Source organism: Culex quinquefasciatus, chromosome 1, assembly GCF_015732765.1.
Source record: "Culex quinquefasciatus strain JHB chromosome 1, VPISU_Cqui_1.0_pri_paternal, whole genome shotgun sequence".
Classification (NCBI taxonomy): domain Eukaryota; kingdom Metazoa; phylum Arthropoda; class Insecta; order Diptera; family Culicidae; genus Culex; species Culex quinquefasciatus.
The window spans coordinates 41,036,777-41,057,580 of record NC_051861.1 but is presented as its reverse complement, the minus strand read 5'-3'; the positions used below and the strand labels follow the sequence as shown (position 1 = coordinate 41,057,580).

Sequence of the window (20,804 nt, the reverse complement as noted above, 5' to 3'; positions counted from 1 at the left end):
TGCGAACGAAGCGTGCCCATGCATGCTAATTTAGCTTTGATTGCCTTTTTTATCGCACCACATAAATCAAGGATGGACAGTTTTGGTAGGGCAAGTAATTTAGTTACAGCAATTAGAGATGGAATCAGAAGAACGTTTTGGGATGGATTTTTTAAGCAAGATTTCCAAGATTGCCAATTTGATCACCAGATTAATTGCATCAAAGAAAGTCTTTTTTATAAGAGAATGAAATCCAAAATCTCACCCATCAAAACAAATTTCAATTATGCTGAATTTCCCATGAAAGCACTTTCAGCCAAAGTACTTTTCAAAGTTGACAAACCCCTTCAACAATGACGTTTTGTCGCATTTTTGCACGTTTCACCGCCATTTAACAAAATATGGTCGCGCACTACAAGAGACGTTAAACGTCGTCTTTAGAGAGACATAATTCAACCCCACATACAATGCAACCTCAAAATACTCTCACGAACAGTTATGACGAGCCCGGTGACAGGCCCTTTTTATTCCTGAGAGCAGTCTCGTTTCCTTTCCATATTGGCACTATTTCACCGAAAAGCAACTCAATCACACTCTCAGTGTCTTTACTTCTTTCACTTTCGGTGAATGGGCTGGGGTAGAGGTGAATGGTTCACAGTATTTATACATCATCGAGCAATTTGGCTGAAAACGGCGGAAGAACGATTACATGAGACGATGCTAAGGACCGGTTACGAGAAAGGAGGTAAGGCATTTTATTGCGAAACGACCTTTCGAACCGGGTACACACTTACGCTTTCGTGGCTTTAAGTTGGGAAGGGTTTCAGAGGGAATAATTGCTTTTAATAAATAAAAGACTCTTTATGCTTTTAATTGCAAAATCCTGATTATTATTGGACTCATCATAAAACTTAAATTTCCGCATTAAAGTTTATTCTTTAAAATATATTTTTGAGGATAAAATAATATTGAATTAGTGCAGATTAAAGATTTACTACTAAGCAATTCTCTACCAAAACCGGAAAGGGATTTTATTGGTATTTTTTTATTTCGCTCAAACTTTGTGGGGGCCTTCCCTATGAAGCTATTTTGTGTCATTGGTTCACCCATACAAGTTTTCATACAATTTTGGCAGCTGTCCATACAAAAATGGCTCGTAAATATTTAAGCAGCTGTAACTTTTGAGTGATTTTTCTGATCAATTTGGTGTCTTCGGCAAAGTTGTAGGTATTGTTGAGGACTTTTAAAAAAAAAATAGGTACACGAAAAAAAATTGCAGATTTTTCATCAATTTGAAAAAAAAAACACAATTTCCCAAAATAAGTTTTCTTTTTTTTATTTTTGAGATTTTTTGATATGTATTAGGGGATAAAATCCAACAACTTTTGAGCCATAGAAAAACATGGTCAAAAAATCTGCCGCCGAGTTATGAATTTTTGAAAAAAAGTGATTTTTGAAAAAAAAAAGTCGAAATTACATGCAAACTTATTTTACGTAAAAAAAAATATTTTTAGACTCATGGTCACTATTTTAAAAAATCAAAAAACTGCAAATATTTCGCTAGAATCAAACTTTTGGTGGCTAGCCTTTTACCAAAAAATCTGTAGAGTATTTTTCGATTGGAAATTAAATTTTACACTAAAAAATTTCGTCAAATTTGTTTTTGCATGAAAATTTGATTTTTTCCAAAAATCACTGATTTTTCCAAAATTCATAACTCTGCGGCAAATTTTTTGACCATGTGTTCTATGGCTCAAAAGTTGCAAGTTTTTGTCCCCTAAAACATATCAAAACATCTCAAAAATAAAAAAAAAATCATTTTGGGAAATTGAATGTTTTTAAAAAAAGTTGATGAAAAAATCTACAAAAAAATCCGTGTACCTATTTTTTTCTCAATAGTCCTCAACAATACCTACAATTTTGCCGAAGACACCAAATTGATCAGAAAAATAACTCAAAAGTAGCAGCTGTTTGAATATTTACATACCATTTTTGTATGGACAGCTGCCAAAATTGTATGAAGACTTGTATGGGTGAACCAATGACACAAAATAGCTTCTTTGGTCATAGGGAAGGCCCCCACAAAGTTTGAGCCGAATCAAAAAATACAAAAAATAAAAATGGTCGAAATCGGCCAATTTCGTAGAAAGTTGCTCTACTTCTAATGTGGTCAAAGACAATCTTATGAAATTGGACGAGCTTTGGACGAGGAATTGCTCCAACATAAAAAATAGGTTCCCGATATTCTATCAAATTTCAATGGAATTCATGCAAATTATTTCATAAACATCATGAAAAAAAAACTCAGGAGGCGCTGATCATCGTTTAAAATAGGGGTAAACAAAGTTTTTGTTTGGTTGGCCAAACTAGGCTTTTCAATTAGGTTAATGTAAACATTGAGTGTAACTCTTTCACATCTTATGTCAATGTCCACCGGAGTAAGCGGGAAACGCTCAATGTTCACATTTGTTTATAGGACTTTAAAAAAGTGCAGACATCAGCTTGCGGGCCAAACAGGAATAAAAACTATTTGAAACAATTTGATTTCGTTATTTTAATATATGTTACATTAAAATCAATCAAGTTATTTTTTACACTTTCGTAATTTTGATATTGAAAACAATACACGTAAATTTTTTCACAGTTTTGTTCTAAAAATCGGTTAATAATTATTGAAATCAACAAAACCGTACAATATTAAGGGATAGATCCCCTTTTTAATATCGCAAACACTAACCATGTTCGCATGAATGTCCCATATGCCAAAACAACAAGCTGAGAAAAACGTATTTGAAGTTAGTCCCACACATAAGGCTACAATTCTTTGAAAATTCTTAGTTGTTGTAAAAATAAACAAATCATTAAGTGTAAGAATTATAGAATGTTATAAAAAAATAATGCAGGCTCAAAAATCAAACAGTAATCCCAGATTATTTTTCTTCTTTAAAGAAAACATGTATGATTTTTGTGTTTTGAATAATTGAGTTTATAATGTGAACATTTTCACTGTGAAATTAGACTGAATTGTAGATGCTTGAATTTGTTGTTAATAAACTGTATTTTTGCTAATCATTGTTCACTAATAAATGATTTCTTGTAACTGGCATGTTTCACGAAAACTTTCGTACTTCACTGTTAATTCAAATCACAGATGACAGCTATCCATATTCAGTATCGTACACGATGCGACGTTCACGTTCAAAAACGCAACGAGTCGTAATGCTCCGTCCGAACATCCTGGGCTCGTCGCCCGACACTGCATGACATAGACGAGGTTATGATCTCATCAGCTGATGGGTTGAGAAATTTCGAAGACTGGAGCCAAACTCTCAAACGCCGGCCAGACTGTTGTTTTTGTCTTCCTCTTCTTCTTCTTGCAACACACCCAGTCTCACTTATCTGCGATTGGTAATTACTGGAATTTTGATCGACTGCTGCTCGAAGAAAGAGAAAGATTCGCCAGCAGACATACAAACAACATTCGCGCGAAAGTATAACCTTGGCGGAGAGCAACAGACCAGGAACTGAACTCTTCAGTGTGTGTTGTCATCTGCATTATCATGCCGTGATTCGACAAGGGGGGGGCTGGGCCAAGGGGCCGAGTATTTGGCGAAAACTGACAATTTTTGGGAAAGTTAATAGTAAATATGAAGGTGGCCTCGTTCCGCAAAAGTGACCGGTGATTGGGTATTTTTGCTTTTAGTTTTGATGAAATTTAAACTCCAACAGTTGAATACCTGTTTGGAAAGATTGTTCTGTTGGGAATTTTGGCAACAGGAAATGGAAAAAGTAATAAAGTAAAATGTAGTGTCCCGATTTCCGAAAACTAAACAGCAAAAAACCGATAGCAAAATCGCATGTACATCACCTTCGTCAAAAAGACACTTAATATTACACACCGCATGTAAAATTTTTGTCAGTATAAAAAATGTTGCAATCAACGGGATTCAAACACCCGAAGTTAAAGAACGAGGGGATAGTCCTCACGAAAAAAAACGTGAGGAAAGTGCTATTTTGCGAGAGTATAGTCCTCTCACGTGTTCATTCGTTCATTGGAACAGTTCATCCTATTGAGTGGCTTATATGGACAAATGACCGCCACTTAGTTACCGAACCATGGTGGCCCACATGGCAAAGGCACGGTTTAATATGCCGAAGGTCTTGGGTTCGAGTCTCGGTGCCGGTACTTTTTTTTAGAATAAGCATAAGCATAAGCATAGGTGCCCACCCGCAGTTGCTACTCCGTTATTGACCAGGACCTCCAGAAGTTACATCCACGAGCCGTGGAAGATAAGTGGGTGCTATCTTTCCTCGCTTCGCAACTTCTCAAAGGCCCCTATCATGCTGATCAATACCGGCGCCGGCCACGACCAGTGGTAGAGTCACGGGGAAGTGGATGGGAATGTTAGTCCGATACTTGAGTGATAGAGACCGCCCAATCGACTGCTTCTCCGACAAAGTATCACATGAGTTTTGAGGGGGTTAGTAGATGGGTATGAGGTCAGGATTCACGAGTGGCAGTGATGTGACCATGAGCATTTTGTTTATCGGTTGAAAATTTTAAATCTTAGGCAGCCGTCTGCGGAAAGATAATTAATTGATTATTTAAAAAGTTGTTTTAATCGAACGCGTGCCAACCGAGCAGTAGTGCTATGGGCTGGACTTATCAGTATATTTTTACAGTTCATACGACAACGCGAGTAAATGTCAAAATAGTAAATAAAAGACGTGTTACTTTTCATAAAATGGATAGTTTGATGAGCTAACACTAAAACTGCGAGTTGGAATAAATTATTACGATCAACAAATTTGAACGAAAAGAAAGGAGGACACCGCGTAAACGATTGTGATGAAATTAAAACAATCACTTAAACGAACTAAACCAGCGGCGTGCCTTCCGATCAACGATGATAAAAGAAGGACTTATGAAAAATAAACGAATTCTATACAAATGACTTTTGCACCGTGAAAATCTAATACATTATTGGAAAAAATTATGCACAATTTACCCGACGCCGTGCCTTCTGATCAACGATGTAATCTTAATTAAAGCACAAAAAAATCACTGAGAAAAAAATGACGCCCGAAACACGAATAATCTTGCAAGGCGTGTGCGCTGCCCCTCTAACAAAAATCTACTCAATTCGAAAAACCTGGAAAATAAGTTTATAAACATTAAACGAACTCATTCATACAAACGCTTACATACCACCTATGACACCAGTAAAACCCAAAATACTTTCTTACCTAAATACTTTTGAATACATTTAAGAAATATCATATGGAGCCTAACATTTCAAAATGGCACACAACTTTTGTAAACAATAGTGTATCCCTTTCACTCAATTGACAGTTTATATAAGGTGTGAAAGGGACACACTCTAGCCTAAAAAAGTTATGTGCCCTATAATGAAATGGCAAGCACGATATCACAAAAACATCGGTTTATTATGACACAATCTGTAGAAATGACCCCACACCCTCCTGCCGACTATCATGCATCCGTCATCCATACATTCAACACACTCCTAAAGTCACACATCCTTCTCTCTCTCTCTCTTAAACTATCTCGATCCTCCCCTCCTCTAACTTCTTCACCCTATTTTGAATTTCACTCTCTCAGGCACTCACTCGTATAGTGACCGAAAAAGAATGGAGAGGATGAACACATATATGAGCTTGACATTTCGGTCAAGTAGGTTTCCCATGCTTATGGGTTACATAGAAGTTCATAAAATAATTTAAAACGATTACAACTTTTTTTGCTGTGCATGTTTATTCAATCAGGATCAATTCCTTGCTCTGGATCCAATCAATAAGAAAATCCTTAAGAATACGGAATAAGAATACGGAATTTTAACATGTATCATGTTTGCTTTCACAGTCAAATAGTTGAATTTTGTAAAGGTGGAAGTTTGGTTGATTAAACGCCTCTTTTTGAGGCGTTAAAAAAGTGTTTAAAAGTGAAATTCATCTAGAACTAATGTAAAATTACACATTTTTAATGTGTTGGAACTTAACTGTCACTAAATCCACAGGACAAAGAATTTCAACAAAATTTCAGTACATGAAATTGTGTAATAATTATTCAAAGTCTCAGAGAATGGCAAACCCCCTATAATATGAAGACGGATATCGACCAAAAATAATCAAAAACACCTTTGATGGTCGACGTAACACAGTAACCCCTCGGGCCAAACCATCACCACAATCACCAATCATTGGCAAGAGGAATTAAGTTTGGACAGTGCGTGTGGGTTACCCAAAAAAAAAGCCGGCCATTGTCCATTTCCACCATAATGAATTAGCAGCCCCACTGCACGTAACTCACTGACGACTTTTTTGTTTCGTATGTAATTATTATTCGTGCGCGCTCGCTAATCAATGTAATCAGCCAGACACCAGCGGCCACGTCCACGAGACCCCGTAACTTTTGACCAAATTTGTGCGATGTGATGTGAATGCGGTCCGCAGTCAAAAAATGGAGGTAAAATTAGATTAAAATAAAATTCAACCAGTGCTCCACTGAGCCAAGCGATAATCGAATTACGAAAGCTCGCACTTTTTCGCGCTTATGAATTTTAATTTAACTTTTCCTGATGGCTTTTCGGAGTACCAAAACATAAGCTTCTTCCACCGTGACGTGGTCATTTCGGAAGCGGATCTGCGGATGCCAACGGTTTTCTGGTGTGGCCGTGAATACAAACATGAGGCGAGAGAAACATATTATGTGGACTTAATCACTTCATTAATGAAAATCACACAAATATCACTTAAAAAAATTCTATTAGAACGTTAAAAAAAAAATTAGTTAAATTAGTTGATTTTAAAATAACACCAAATAGCTTTAGAGAGCCATTGTCTGGTGGACTTTTGCAAGACTGTGGCTGCACTTTATTAATGGAGTTAGCAGCAAGCAGCAAGTCCGCGGTGGTGCAAACTGGGTCGCGTACGTCGGCTGACGTCAACGTGTTCCGGCCCGCCCCGTGGCGCTTCGGTTGGTGACCCCACAACGCCGTGGAGGAGGAAAGTGACCAGATGCACTTTTACGCGCAGGAGAAAATTGCCACCGGAAGAGGAAAGCCAGTGTGCGATGTTGCGAGTTGATTGTTGGTTACCGAGTCGAGATGCTGAGTTTAATTTTTTAAATGGAAATGCGGAAAGAAACAGTGAATATCAAAGCGACCACATCTCGATTCAAACTTTATCAACTCAAACGAAATCGGAAAATGTGGGTGTGTGAGTGTGTACTAAAAATCAAATTAAATTATTTGCTCTACAGCATTGTCTTGGCGTTCTCCATTGCGAGATTCCTACTGGAAACTAGGTCTCCGAAGACTTGATTGGTTGTTAACTGATCCTCGGTCCTAACCTGGTCGTAGCACCTAAAAGGACCTGATAAAAATAAGTTATGAATAAAAAAAAGACTTGATTGGTGAGGCGATTGCAAACCTCTTTTTATACCTAAGCTTGCATCTACCCCGGGATTCGAACTGACGACCTTTGGATTTATTTATTTATTTATTTAATTTATTCAAATAATGTAACTTAAGGCTTAGCCTTTTAATTTGTTACAAAGTGTGCAGATGCAGGATTCAATTCAATATCGATAAATCGATTCCTTAATGCTATGCTTCTCTTTATCCTAATTCTAATTTACGCTGGCGAGTTCTGACAGTAGGTTTTCTTTGAATTTTTTATAAGAATGACTATTTTTTTATACTAATGCTTAATTGATTAAGCATTGTTAAGCATTGGATTGTGAGTCCAACTGCCTACCAGCGACTCCACCGAGGCAGGACCCAGGGAGACGACTCCTACATCTGGACTGAGCTATCGACCTAATCTCTAGGTTAGACCGAGGAATGGAAAGCGTGAATTTTATGAATTCAAGTATCATTTTAGTTTCATTTGATCCAATAAAAACTAAACTAATTTATCTTTAAACAATTCTACGTTACAAATTTTCCAATACGTTGAAATTGTTTATGTTATTTAGAAATAATGAGAGGTGTATCGTTTTAAGACACATAGTCACCCCCACTGGAGGTACTTTGATTAAACCATATCAAATAATTCTATAGTGGTCATGCAGTTGTCTATAGTGGTCATGCAGTTGTTTTATTACCCAACACGGCTTTGTTTTATTTTCATAAATAATAAATAATCAATTTCTAAAAAAAAAAAGGTTGGTTTTTGATAATTTTGATCAGGAATATCAACAGTGTGATTCAACACCTTTTAGCTTGCAGTTGTTAATGTAATAACGAATTTATAAATGAAATGTACTTTGCAATTATTTGTTTTAATAAAATGATACATTTAAAATTTAAGGCCGCACAGAAACCAAGGAAGTTGTTATCTTTTTATTCCATAGTTGTCGAACTTTCAAACCGTTCCTGAAAAAAAAAATGATTTCAAAAATAGTCAAACATTGTTGTAAATAAATTGATGAACAGTTATTTGTGAAATGGATAAAAAGTATGTCGATAATTAAAGTAGTTTTAAAAACATTTCTTGCATGTTGCAATAATCTAGATGCATTACAATTTATGTTATCGGACTTGCAAACAAGATTAAGACTTGCCATTTTCCGATCACCTACAAAAAAATGTTTAAAAAAATTCAAAATGATGGAAAAGTGGTCACTTAATTACATGTTTCGTTTTTTTTTTAATATGAATGATAATATACAATTTAAATAATTTTAAGTAAGTAGTTTTGATAATCCTTGTTCCAAGTTGGAAAAAATAGCGTTTTAAAGTCCAAGACAATTCACCTACATAAAATTATTGATTTTCGCCCAGTACGTTTACAATAAGACCGATGAATGACTCTGGCTTGGTCGATTCGATCTCATATTTTGGTCAAATATTAGAACGATTTAATAGAAAGAAAATACAACAAAAAGCTCATCACACCTTGGAGCCTAAACTTTTGTCCCTACTTCTCTATGTAATTTTTTCTGAGTACATAGTCTCATAAATACTTAAAACTATGGAAATTCCATCAACCTTTCGAATAACACGTTTTGTAAGGACAGATGCCAAAATAGTACGTAGATGGTTTCTTTGATCATTTCATAGGAAAAACTCACATAAAAAATGAGCTTGAAATTGACCATTTGAAATTCTTTGAGGATTTCTCTGATCCATTTTGGCCACTTTGGAAGCGATTACTGGTTGTAGCGAGTGTCCGGTTCAAATCCGGTTTTCTAAGTTGTGTTTGAGATGAGGACATCCAGAGCATTCAATTGAGAACAGTTGAACGAGATTTGGTAAATAAAAACTTAATTTTGACACATTTTTAAGGTTTTGCGTTCGAAAAGGACCTTTCGTAGGAAATGGAACTTAATAAGTAAAAGGCATTTTCCTGAGACTAAAGAAATAGACATCCTCATCAATATCAATTAATCAAAACAGAACGTAAGTATATAGTTTAGATGAAATAAATAATGATCAATTATTTTATTCGCAATCATGATTCACTTTTCATTTAGGATACTTTGGCAAATCGGAAACAAAAGAATCTTTGTTTTGCAATTTTACATCGAAAACTATTCAAATAAATAGGAACTATAATTATTAGCAATCGGGAAGGTTTATTCCAACTGGCTTAAGCACATTAATAAAATTTTCATGATTTTTTATTTATCGTGCTTTTAAAAATGTCAAACCCTATTTTCCAAATTGGATGACATTTTGATACTGAAGGAACTCTTGTCACTTATTGGGATTTATTTTAAATTTTTAAACTGACAATTTAATAATAAAGGATTAGCATACAACGAAACAAATTTGAATGTACTGTCCAGACTTGAATATCTGAAGGCCTTGGAAAAAATTCACTAGGAAAATCAAAACTTTGGATAATCAAACTAACCTTTGGATAAACCGAGTCTGAACTGTACTTTCAAATACTGTTTCGTTGTTTGAAAATCCTTTATTACAAATTTGGGTAATTCTCCGCCAACTCACACATCAATTGCCTCGACCCCTCTTCGATTTGCGTGAAACTTTGTCCTAAGGGATAACTTTTGTCCCTGATCACGAATCCGAGGTCCGTTTTTTGATATCTCGTGACGGAGGGGTGGTACGACCCCTTCCATTTTTGAACATGCGAAAAAAGTGGTGTTTTTCAATAATTTGCCGCCTGACACGGTGATGAGATAGAAATTAGATATCAAAGGGACTTTTATGTAAAATTAGACGCCCGATTTGATTGCGTACTCAGATTTCCGAAAAAAACGAATTTTTCATCGAAAAAAACACTAAAAAAGTTTTAAAAATTCTCCCATTTCCCGTTACTCGACTGTAAAAATTTTTGGAACATGTGGGAAATCATCACGAGTTATTGCAATTTCACGAAAAAAAAGTTTTGAAAAAGTTGGTCGTTGTTGATCATGGCCGTTCATGGTCACCCGCGACAGACACGGACGACGAAACAAAGAGAAACGCAAAAAGTAACTTATTCAAAACTTTTTTTTTCGTAAAATCGCGATAACTCGTGTTTACATGTTTACAAGCAAACCTCTTATGTATAATGTATATATATTAAAATTATTGTAATTGTCTGCTCTACAACTTTGTAGAACATTGTTACACTCTAAAAAATACCCCTGTAAAGTTAGAAAAAACACGAAATTGTAAAATGAAAAATTTTGTTCTAAATTCAAAAAGTACATTAAATTTCCCATAAAAAACATGTTAAAAAAAATTACAGTAGGGTAACGGAAAATGGAAGAATTTTCAAAACTTTTTTAGTGTTTTTTCGATGAAAAATACGTTTTTTTCGGAATTTTGAGTACGCCATCAAACCGGGCGTCTAATTATGCATAAAAGTCCCTTTGACATCAAATTTCTATCTCATCACCGTTTCAGGCTGCAAATTATTGAAAAACATCTCTTTTTTAGCATGTTCAAAAATGGAAGAGGTCGTACCGCCCCTCCGTCACAAGATATCAAAAAACGAACCTCGGATTCGTGATCAGGGACAAAAGTTACCCCTAAGGACAAAGTTTCACGGAAATCGAAGAGGGGTCGGGGCAGCTTTTCTCGATTTCGTGTGAGTTGGTAGAGAATTAATTATTAAAATTTAAAATATGAAAAATATTTTTTTTTAAATAAATGTTTTTAGTTAATCAAGTTGATGATCGTTATACGACCTTTCTTTAATACCGTAAACTGGGGTGACTTTGATAGGATTTCAATTTGTTTTTAGAATATTTTCCAACTGGTAAAGTTTTTCTCAAGATTATTATTTTTAAAACATGTACTGGGGTAGGCCACACAAAGTCCAAAAAAGTTTTTTCCATAGCGTTTACAAAAATAGTTACGTTAAAAATTTTAGTTTTAATTCCGGGGTGACTTTGATAGTCATAGTTTTTCTTGTTAAAATCATATTTAAGATGTTCAAACTTTATTGGTTCGTTAAATGTACCATCACTAAAGTAGCTGATATTGTTTGTAAGAAAAAAATCAATGTTTATGTTAAATTAACTAAGTTTATAAGCTTTTTAACAAAATACATATCAATTTTAAGTAAAATTGTTAAAAATTCGGAATTTTGCCTGAAATTTGTTAAAACTAGTTTTGTTTACAAAATTATCGATTTCGATTGCATTTTATACTGAATTCGAAGCACGAATCACAAGTTTTCACATTTTACATGAAATTTGTTCAACTGAAAATGCCTATAAATTTTGAGTTTTTTTAACTGTGTTTTAAAAAACACATATTATTTATTATTTGCAAACTTATTTAACCTTCTCCTAGTGGAAAATTGTCAAAAGAATCCGAAAATGCATTCCGTTTTTCGATTAAAAATCATGATCATTGAGAAAATCATGACACTTTGAGAAGTTTAAAATAATGACTTCCATCAACATTTTCTTAACTATAGTTAACTAACTTTATAAACCTTTCAAAAATTTATGAAAAGTTCTTCTTGAGGTACTTTGAACACTTCTCTACCACGGTCAGTATGTTTCTGAACCATTCCTTACGTATTTTAAATGTACTCTTCATTTTACAGAAAAATCGTAAACCTATCAAAGTCACCCCGGCTATCAAAGTCACCCCGTTTTACGGTATATATTGTAAAATATTAAAGAAGTAATCGAAAACTTTGATTTAAAAATGTTATACTCATTACTACAGTCCAGACTTATTTATAAATAACACTAGCTTCAACGATTACATAAAACCCCACAACCAAATTATGCTAGCCTCGTGCACTTGGACATTGTATTACGCTTCGGTCGTGACCGAGCCCTTAAACCGACCCTATAATGGCTCTTTCAACTCATCCGGCTGACAATGGCTGAATGCAGCATTTAAAAATTGATTAATTTTCCCCGTAAATATGCGAATTTCATGGCCCGTTGTCGGTGCTCCGCGCCGGCTATCGTCACTACACACGCATGTAAGATCCGTTTTTGTGGGTAAATATTTGTTCGTGCTTGCGCACGTGCACAAACACTCACACACACACACACACACACACAGTCACAAACTCACTCTCCCGCATTACCATAATGCTACTATTTTCTGCATTCTTCTCAGCGCGTCTCGTAATCGTAATCGAAAAAGTTGACTGGCTTTCTTCCGGGGCCGCTTCTTCGTCGCGCAGTGAGAGAGCGAGAGAGAGAGAGCTTTCGCGCAAGCTTTTGACGATTGAGAGCAGGCGAAAGAGTGAGAGTAAAAGAGAGTTTGGCCTTCGAGCTTGTGACCGATTGCGCGCGCGCGCAAGAGACTTGGTTTTTTTTTTCGGAGGGAGGGGAACCCCACGTTGGGGGCCTTTTGCCAAAGCCTTATAAACACCTCGGCCGCGGGAGGAAGATTGTCAATTTGAGTTTAGTTCCGTTCGGATGAACATCTGACAGCGAACAGCGAACATAAGGAGTAGTTTTTTTTTAGTAGTTAGCAGCAGTTGTAGTGATCGAGTAGCAGCATCATGAAGTTGATCATCTGTGTGTTAGGCTTGTGCGCCCTGGCCGCCGCCCAGGACAACTTCAAGGAGTGCCTGGATAAGGACTCCATCTCCTGTGTGCAAATGATGGTACGAAAAAAGCGTTTTGGATTACTCAAAGTGAAGAGGACAGTGCAGGACACTTGAAAGTGAAACAAATTAGAACATCAACTAAACTGGATTACAAAGTTGTTGGGAAGAACACAAACAAAAAAAAACTCTTATGCAAATAGTGCCATCATGAAAAGTGAAAAGCTGTAAATTACGAACCAATTTCCGCCGATGGTTAATCAATCTCGTTCAATGGTGATAATGATACGATCGCAATCAAAGTGTTTCGCAAATTATGCATCAATTTGCGCGGATGTTCCCAAAGTGGTCGTTGGTTGGGTGCCGGCACATCATCAGCGTGCTGAATTGGTGCTTATTAAATGCTAATGTGCAGTACACCAGAGCAGAGCGGAGCACGTGTGGAAGTTGGCGCCACACGATGAGTTGATTGCTCGTGGCGTAGAGTGATAAACTTATGATTAATCAGGAGCTTTATTGACCAGCTAAACATATGATAATTTTCGTGGGAAACTTTGTTTGTTGTGCTGTGTGCAGTTAGAATGCAGGCCACCATTACTGGAGTGTTGGTCGAAAATATGCTTGTGATGATGTTGAAGTGTTTGATGATTCAATTACCTAACAAACAAATATGAATTGGATATGCTGTTTCATCAACTGAGAGATAATATTTACTCTAGTGCAAATATTAGTATAAATCTGCTCAAATCAATTAGAGTTTGAGCAAATTTACCAATTATTTGATTGCTTCATGTATGCTTTCTTTAAAAAGATCATTTTAGCGATTTGTGGGAAATTTTCAATTTTCAATTGTTATTGCAATTATTTTAATTAAAAAAAAACTTCAAAATTCCATAAAAGTTAGTTAAGGTTTGTACTCGTTTTAATACATTTTTGTTAAAGCCACATATAGAATGATATTTTAATGCTCTTTTTATTGAGAACATAAATTTTTCTTCATCAAACATAAACATGCCTTCTGAAAATGAACAAATTCAAAAATCAATAGGTTTGACCACCAAATAAAAAGTAGAATATAGTTTTGAATTTAGATTTTTTTAATTGATAATAATTTGATTTGAAATATTGTTGTGTCTTGACGAAAATCCATCCAGGTCAGTTTTCAAACATTTGAACAAGATGATCTTTCCAAATTGAAGATCCCTACGCAATCAAAGTTTTCGCTCAGTAATTGATAATGATCTGAATATGGATGTGTAAATAAGTAATGCATTTGAAAAACATCGATTTCTGCACTTTTTACAAACGCTTTTGAATAGCATAACAAAGTTGACTGCCCATTTTGCAAAGAGGTCCTTTTTCTACTAGTAGAAAGGAAAGAGATTTCCTGAAGGGGGAAATATACTCATTGTATGTCAACTAAGTTAAACGTCCTGTTTCAGGCACTTTTTTAGTTTTTGCAAATTCTGAACTTTTTTAATTACTTAGTTCTTTAGCGCGTTTGGAAACGCTTTATGAAGGCTGGAAATAGAGATAGATGCCCGTGTGCTCTCTTAACCTATCCTGAAACGAATCCCAGCAAGCTTAGTACAAAAGGGCACATCGGCATTGAAATGTAAAAAAAGTTCATCACCATCTTTATCAAATTTTAATACAAAATGAAAGATTGTTTCCTTATTTTTTCTGGTGAATTTCATTTCAACATTAAGATTAACTCTACATTTTTGAAGATGATGTCAGCAAACGCTTCAGTTTCGTTAAGGTATAATAGAATAGGGCTCGCTCCAATCAACAAAGTTAAATTTTCGGTGAATTTCCTGTGATACAATTAAAAGTTGTAAGTCTTGGGTACAAATTATATGTTTCGTGCTAAGAAGAAAAACGCCTTCATTGTTTCATTCTGAGAAGGAGAAATTCAATGGAGGCGCTTGGTATCCTACAATGATTTCATAGCATTTATGCCCGAAAGGTTCAACTTTATTCTTTCGCAGGAAACTCACTAAAAATCAATTCTGTTGATTGGAGCGTGTTTTCAGGGAGCCCAAATCTATCGTACCTTGACGAACCTTGAAGCGTTTACTAACATCAACTTCAAAAGTGTTGAGTTGTGTAATGTCATTGATAAAATAAAACTTTTTTTTTACCGTGGCAATCAACAATGTTGAAATGCAAAATAATAAGTTTTAAAAAATGTTTGATTGTGCTGATAAGCGAAATTAATTTTAAACATTTTCATAATTTTTGATGCCATAACTACTCTAATAATAAACATGCTTTTAGGAGAATCGCAACAGACCAGGAAAATTATTATCCTAAAATTGATCTTTTTCTTATAGCTTTTGATTTTCCATAATCAGACAAACTCCCAATTGAAACAACGTCATCAGGGGTGCCTTTTGTTTCGGGGTGAGATTGTGCCATACACATTTCTGCATTTTTGCTATACCAATTTTAATTCCTCCCCCGACTCAATGTCACCCCTTGACGATGGTTTAAAAATAACTTATTGGATTTCTGAATGGATCGAAAGCTATAGTAGTGATTTATTTATACAAATTATTTTGAAGTGAGAAAGCTTGAATTCTCGATAAAATTTTCAAAAGGTCCTATCTGCATAGGAAACCCATGACTCATAGGTTGTTTTGAAATGTACTCTAGAATTGATGACTTTGTTTTGAAACGGCTAGACAAACAAACAAATTCACACTTTTTCGTGTTTAAAAGATTTCTAAACTCGCAAACAACTCAAATTGTCAAACCTCAAACCTGCACTTTTTAATCATAAAATTGTTCAAATTGAGGATAAATTATAATTTAGAAAAAATCTTAGACAGTAAAATTGATACTCTCAAATCTTGCTGACACTGGAATACATTTTTTTTTTATTTTCTGACTAATTTGGCTAACTGTGCACCCCTGTTTCTATTTATTATTTCAACCATAAGTGCGAACGAAAAGCTAAAGATTCGTCCAAAATGTCATATATTTGGACAAAAAAGTAGACCAGGCTTGATAAGGCATAGTTTCGATTGTCTGAAAAAATCAATAAAATTTGCATTTATCTAATCACACAAAAGTCCGTGTTTTTTAAATATGTAAATTTTTAACATCTAATTTTAGTTCAGCGACCCCAAAGCAGTCAATTTCGAGTGATTGATTTATTGTTACTGTACCAAACACATTCTTTTTATATTTTGACCGCCATTTTGGGTTACAAATTCTCTGACTAATGCAACAGTTTCATTCGAGCAGTTTTTGCTTTTTTCTACAATGTATTCCTTATGGGTGTACTGTCATTTCTACCACTCGAATCCGGAGCTCTATTTAGAGCATTTTTTGGATCATATCTGAACTCAACAACCCTGAAATAAGACTTCGGAAAAGTGTTTTGTGAAGTGAACTATTTGTTAAGATGCTTCAGTTAGTTGGGTCGTAATATATAGCTTAAATTGCTGATATTTTTGCTCATATCAATAAAGATTATCTTTCTGAACATACTGACAAAGAGTTCGTGGCATTTCTTGACAGAAACTATCTGACCTGACAGTTTATTCCAAGGGGACTATAGTTGATTCATCGTAAAATGTTGTCTTGTATTTTATTTCGCAAGCAGATAAAAAAAATCGATTAGAAATGGTTGTTAAGCTCGTTTTTGACCAGATCCAATTGAATCTCAACTGCATTTCTTTAGATTTTTTTTTGTATTTTACGCATTTAAAATAACAATTTTTGACTTCTGAAAAATCCCGAAGTTTTGGCGATTTGTTACAAGGGAAAACGTAAATTTTGATTTTCCTCCGGGCAATACATGATCAATGCGATGGAAATTTGTCTCAAAGATCTCGTTACTCACCAATTTCTTTCATCTAAGCGAAATCTTTAGCAAAAGAGATGAGGTGTACGTTCTCTCACGATTTTTTGTTACTCTCAGTTGACTTGAGCGAATCTTTTCAAATGAGATTTTTCCAACGCTGTTGTTGGCAATAAGATTAAACAACGATGTCGAGCCAATGTTGGTTCGTAAACAAAGAGTGTATCTTGCTCACTCTGATGTAAACATCCACTGCCGTGAGCCTACACAGCAAAAAATCCGATGGTAAAATCGCATGCCAAAGCATGCACATCACCTTCGTCAAAATAAACACTTAATATTACACACTGCATGTACAATTTTTGCAAACACAAAAAAAAGTTGCAACCAACGGGATTCAAACCCAGCACCAACAGTAAGGACTGGCGCCTTAGCCCACTCGGCCATCAGACCGATGAAGAGCCGTATAGATAAACGCATATATGAGCTTGACATTTCGGTCAAGTAGGCTTCCCATACTGATGGGCTACATATTGGGGTGTAAAATCACATAAAATTGCATAAAATAATGCAATATTTATTTAACACCCAGGCCTTTTACACGCAGCTGGATTACTACTTTTTTAGCTGTGTATCCTTTATTGATCAAACGTTCGACATAACCCTAACCGGAAACTTTTCTCTTTTTTTTCGGAAACAGTTCTACCGCAAGGCCCGTGAGTTCTTCGACCAGCCTCAGATCAGCCTGGCCGGTGGGTTGGCCTTCGTGAAGGCCGCCGGCCGCGACTCGCGCTCTTTCAACGCCGACAGTGCCATCGTCGAAACCGCCAACAACGTCGAAACGCGCGAGGAAGCCCTGGAGAACTACGTGCTCGAGCGCACGAAGAACTTCTTCCAGGAGCGCTCGCTGAACCTGGACATGGCCAACGCCGCCCGCAGCCTGTCCACCGTGATCCCCGAGGACGTGAAGGTGTCGATGCGCGCCCTCGTGTCGGAGGCCCGCGGCAAGAAGAAGATCCTCAAGTCGCTGTTGCCGATCCTCGGTCTGGTCAAGCTAAAGATCGTCGGTCTGGCCATCTTGGCCCTGTTCGGAATTGCCCTGATCGCCAAGAAGGCTTTGATCGTGTCCGTGATCGCGCTGATCCTGTCCAAGTTCCTGTTCCTGAAGAAGCTGCTGTCCGGCAAGAAGGAGGAGTCGCACGCCTACCACGGATCGTCCGGCGGATGGGCCGAGTCGAGCGGATACGGTGACTACGGTGCCCACAGCCAGCCTGCCCACTCGATCGCTTACGCCGGCCACAAGCCCGTCCGGAAGTAAGAGGGAAGTGCAGGGAGGAGGCCATATTCGACACGAAAAATCCCCAACACCATCATTACCAAGTACGGGGTTCGACCCCCACCAGCAGGAAGAGAACGAGACAAATTAATTTATTGAAATTATTTATTACCACGTTTTTTTTTTGTTCGAGCGATTAATTTATTGTTAGCGTAACACACGAGACTCCGCTCCGAATGTTGTTGAGATTTGTTTTTGTTTTCTTGTTTAGGATCTTTTTTTTCTCTTGTCTTCAACTCTGCTCCTTCTAACCAAAACACACACACACTTCATCATCCTTACGGGGCTGTTCCTCGTTTTTGGAGGGACAACCCGAATCTTTGTCTATTTTTTATACGTTCTAGTCTGTATTTTATCTTTACCAAGGCTGATTAAGGTAATTTGATCAGTGTCAGAGAAGCTGAAAATAGAAATAATTAAGCTCCATCTATCACCGCAAAACACTAACCGCTATTCTTTTCACAATCTAGTCTCTCAAAGCCCGACTCGCGCTCTCAATCTTGCTCCCGAGCGGGAAATCCGTGCGCCGACTGTCACAGCTTGACAGCTTCCGGTGGCGCTCGCGAAATGCCCTAACCAAACTCTTATCCCAATCTCAATCTCTCACTCTTCCGTGCTAGATTTCTGCCACTCCGGTCATTTTACCGCTACCGATTCGGGTCTCTTTTTCTTCAACTCTTCATTTAACGACCTCTTCAACATCTTCCTTCTCTCCCCTCTCACCCCGAAGCGGTCCCATTTTTCGTGCCTCGATCTCGATGTTGCTAATCTCTTAATTTCTTTTTTTCTCTCTCTCTTACTTATTCGAGCAATTTCGCGCCACTGGCGGCGAAACGGGAAGTCGAGCAGTAAATAAAACGTCGACAAAGAAGATCGCGAGCGAGAGCGTGCCCGCGCGCGTTACTGTTGTTATCTCTAACTTTATTTAAAGTAATAGTAGTAATCTGTCCGTGCAGCTCTGACGGGCACTTGTGCATTCTTCTGCCATTCTTTTTCACCACTCTCTTTACTCTACACTTCCATTTCTGGACTCTACCTCTCCCCTCTCTCTCTTAATAATGTTGTTTAATTTTTCACACTTTTTCTGTTCCACTCGAGAAAAAGAAGAGAAGAAAATAAGCGAAGAAGAAATACTTGTGCAAAACCACTTGTAAATAAAAAAAAAACATAAATAATGAAAAGAAACGACAGTCAATCTGTGCAAAACCAACCCGTTGCAAAAAGAGTTCCTTCTCGTTCAAATTGGCGCGCAGGGCAGCTGCCCGCGCGCGCCACCTTTAGGACACAAAAAGAAACCTCCTTTGACAGCTCCGAGAAAAGTGAAATCTGACCTCCTCGCCGTCGTCGTGTCGCGGCGGCGTGGGCGGTATTGTGCATTGTCTTTCCCGCGTTTACCAGTTCGAACCCAACTTGACAGACAATTCTCCACGTTTGAGTCCACGCAGCAATTATCTTTCGAGTATAAAAGTGACAGTTGCCTCCGCTTCCCCCTCCCCTAAAAGACGATTTAAGTAAAACGAAGAAAAACTTGATTGGGTTTCGAGGGAGCGACGAACCCGGCCCGGCCCACTAGAAACAGGAATGACAACTTTCTGCAGGTGGACTTTTGGGTGGGGTTTAACATAAACCGCTTAAATATTGGGCGACAAAAAAAAAAATAACGCTTCTGGAATAATAACACGCACTCTCCTGCAAACTTGGTTGAATTTAGACATGTGCGAAGAAATGGAAAGTTTTTTTTGTTGTTGTTTTGAAATGAATTAAGTGTTTTTTGCGATTGCTTACGGATGCAGCAATGTTAGTTGGGGAGAAAGTAGCAATTTACGCGCGCCAAAAAGGAATGCTCGTTTTCGATTGATTAGTTGATGTTGTGCAAAACAGTTTCAGCTGAGGAAAATTATTTTGCGTTCTTTTTTCTTGAAAACAAAACACTCCTCTCCTTCTCCACCCTTCTGAGATATTCAGGTGGTTTGTAGATTACCCCCAAAACTCATTTAATATTAAGGGCGCGTTCTTTCATGATTTGACCAAACAATTAAATATTCAAACCCCTTTCTTCCACTTGTTCCTATTTTATCATATAAACTAGAGTGTAACAAAATTGACTTTTTGGCGGGCATTCAGGGGTTTGGCATTTTTTTCGAAAAATCGGCCCCGGCAAAATCAAATAACGTCTCGGGCGTCGCGAGGTGCGACGCATATTTCTTTTCCGGGGTCGATTTTTCGAAAAAAAAGGCAAACTTTGAAGGTCTGTACCGAGCTTCAGGGTGCTCCACACTTCAATGTTGTATATACCAAAAAATGCGCAAGGATCTGACGCTAGTGATGTTTTTTTTGAAAACGCAAATGTGGCTAATGTGCCTCAAAAATAGACATTTTTGAAAAAAAAAATATATTTGACTGGTTAAATCCTATTTAAAATTGAAGGGCGAAGCGCCAGCTCCTGTTAAACAGTCATGCCTCGGTTTAGCACCGCATATCGGGGATGCAAAACCGAGGCGTGCATAACCGAGGCACAGAGCTTATGGGATTTTGGCTGTATGGGAGACATTGGCTTTAATCGTACGAAAAATCATGCAAACATAAAAAAAATTGTAGTGTTTTGGAATTGGGATGATGTCAGCTATCCATTAAAATTATTATTTCATGAAAATTTCACAAAAATACGTATTTTTCCTG

At 36.9% G+C, this 20,804-nt stretch overlaps 1 protein-coding gene across 1 annotated transcript; it reads left to right on the top strand.

The window, feature by feature from the left end:
* Nucleotides 1-12,823: 12,823 nt before the first annotated feature.
* LOC6040262 lies at nt 12,824-19,335 on the top strand. The gene is made up of 2 exons (XM_001849645.2): nt 12,824-13,038; nt 17,490-19,335. Exons 1-2 carry the CDS (start codon nt 12,934-12,936, stop codon nt 18,105-18,107), a joined length of 723 nt encoding a protein of 240 aa, XP_001849697.1. The 5' UTR covers nt 12,824-12,933; the 3' UTR covers nt 18,108-19,335.
* The last annotated feature ends 1,469 nt before the right edge of the window (nt 19,336-20,804 follow it).

Coding starts and splice junctions, on each gene's coding strand:
- LOC6040262 (XM_001849645.2), top strand. CDS start 12,934: ATGAAGTTGATCATCTGTGTGTTAGGCTTGTGCGCCCTGGCCGCCGCC. Junction 13,039..17,489: donor TCTCCTGTGTGCAAATGATG/GTACGAAAAAAG, acceptor TTTCGGAAACAG/TTCTACCGCAAGGCCCGTGA.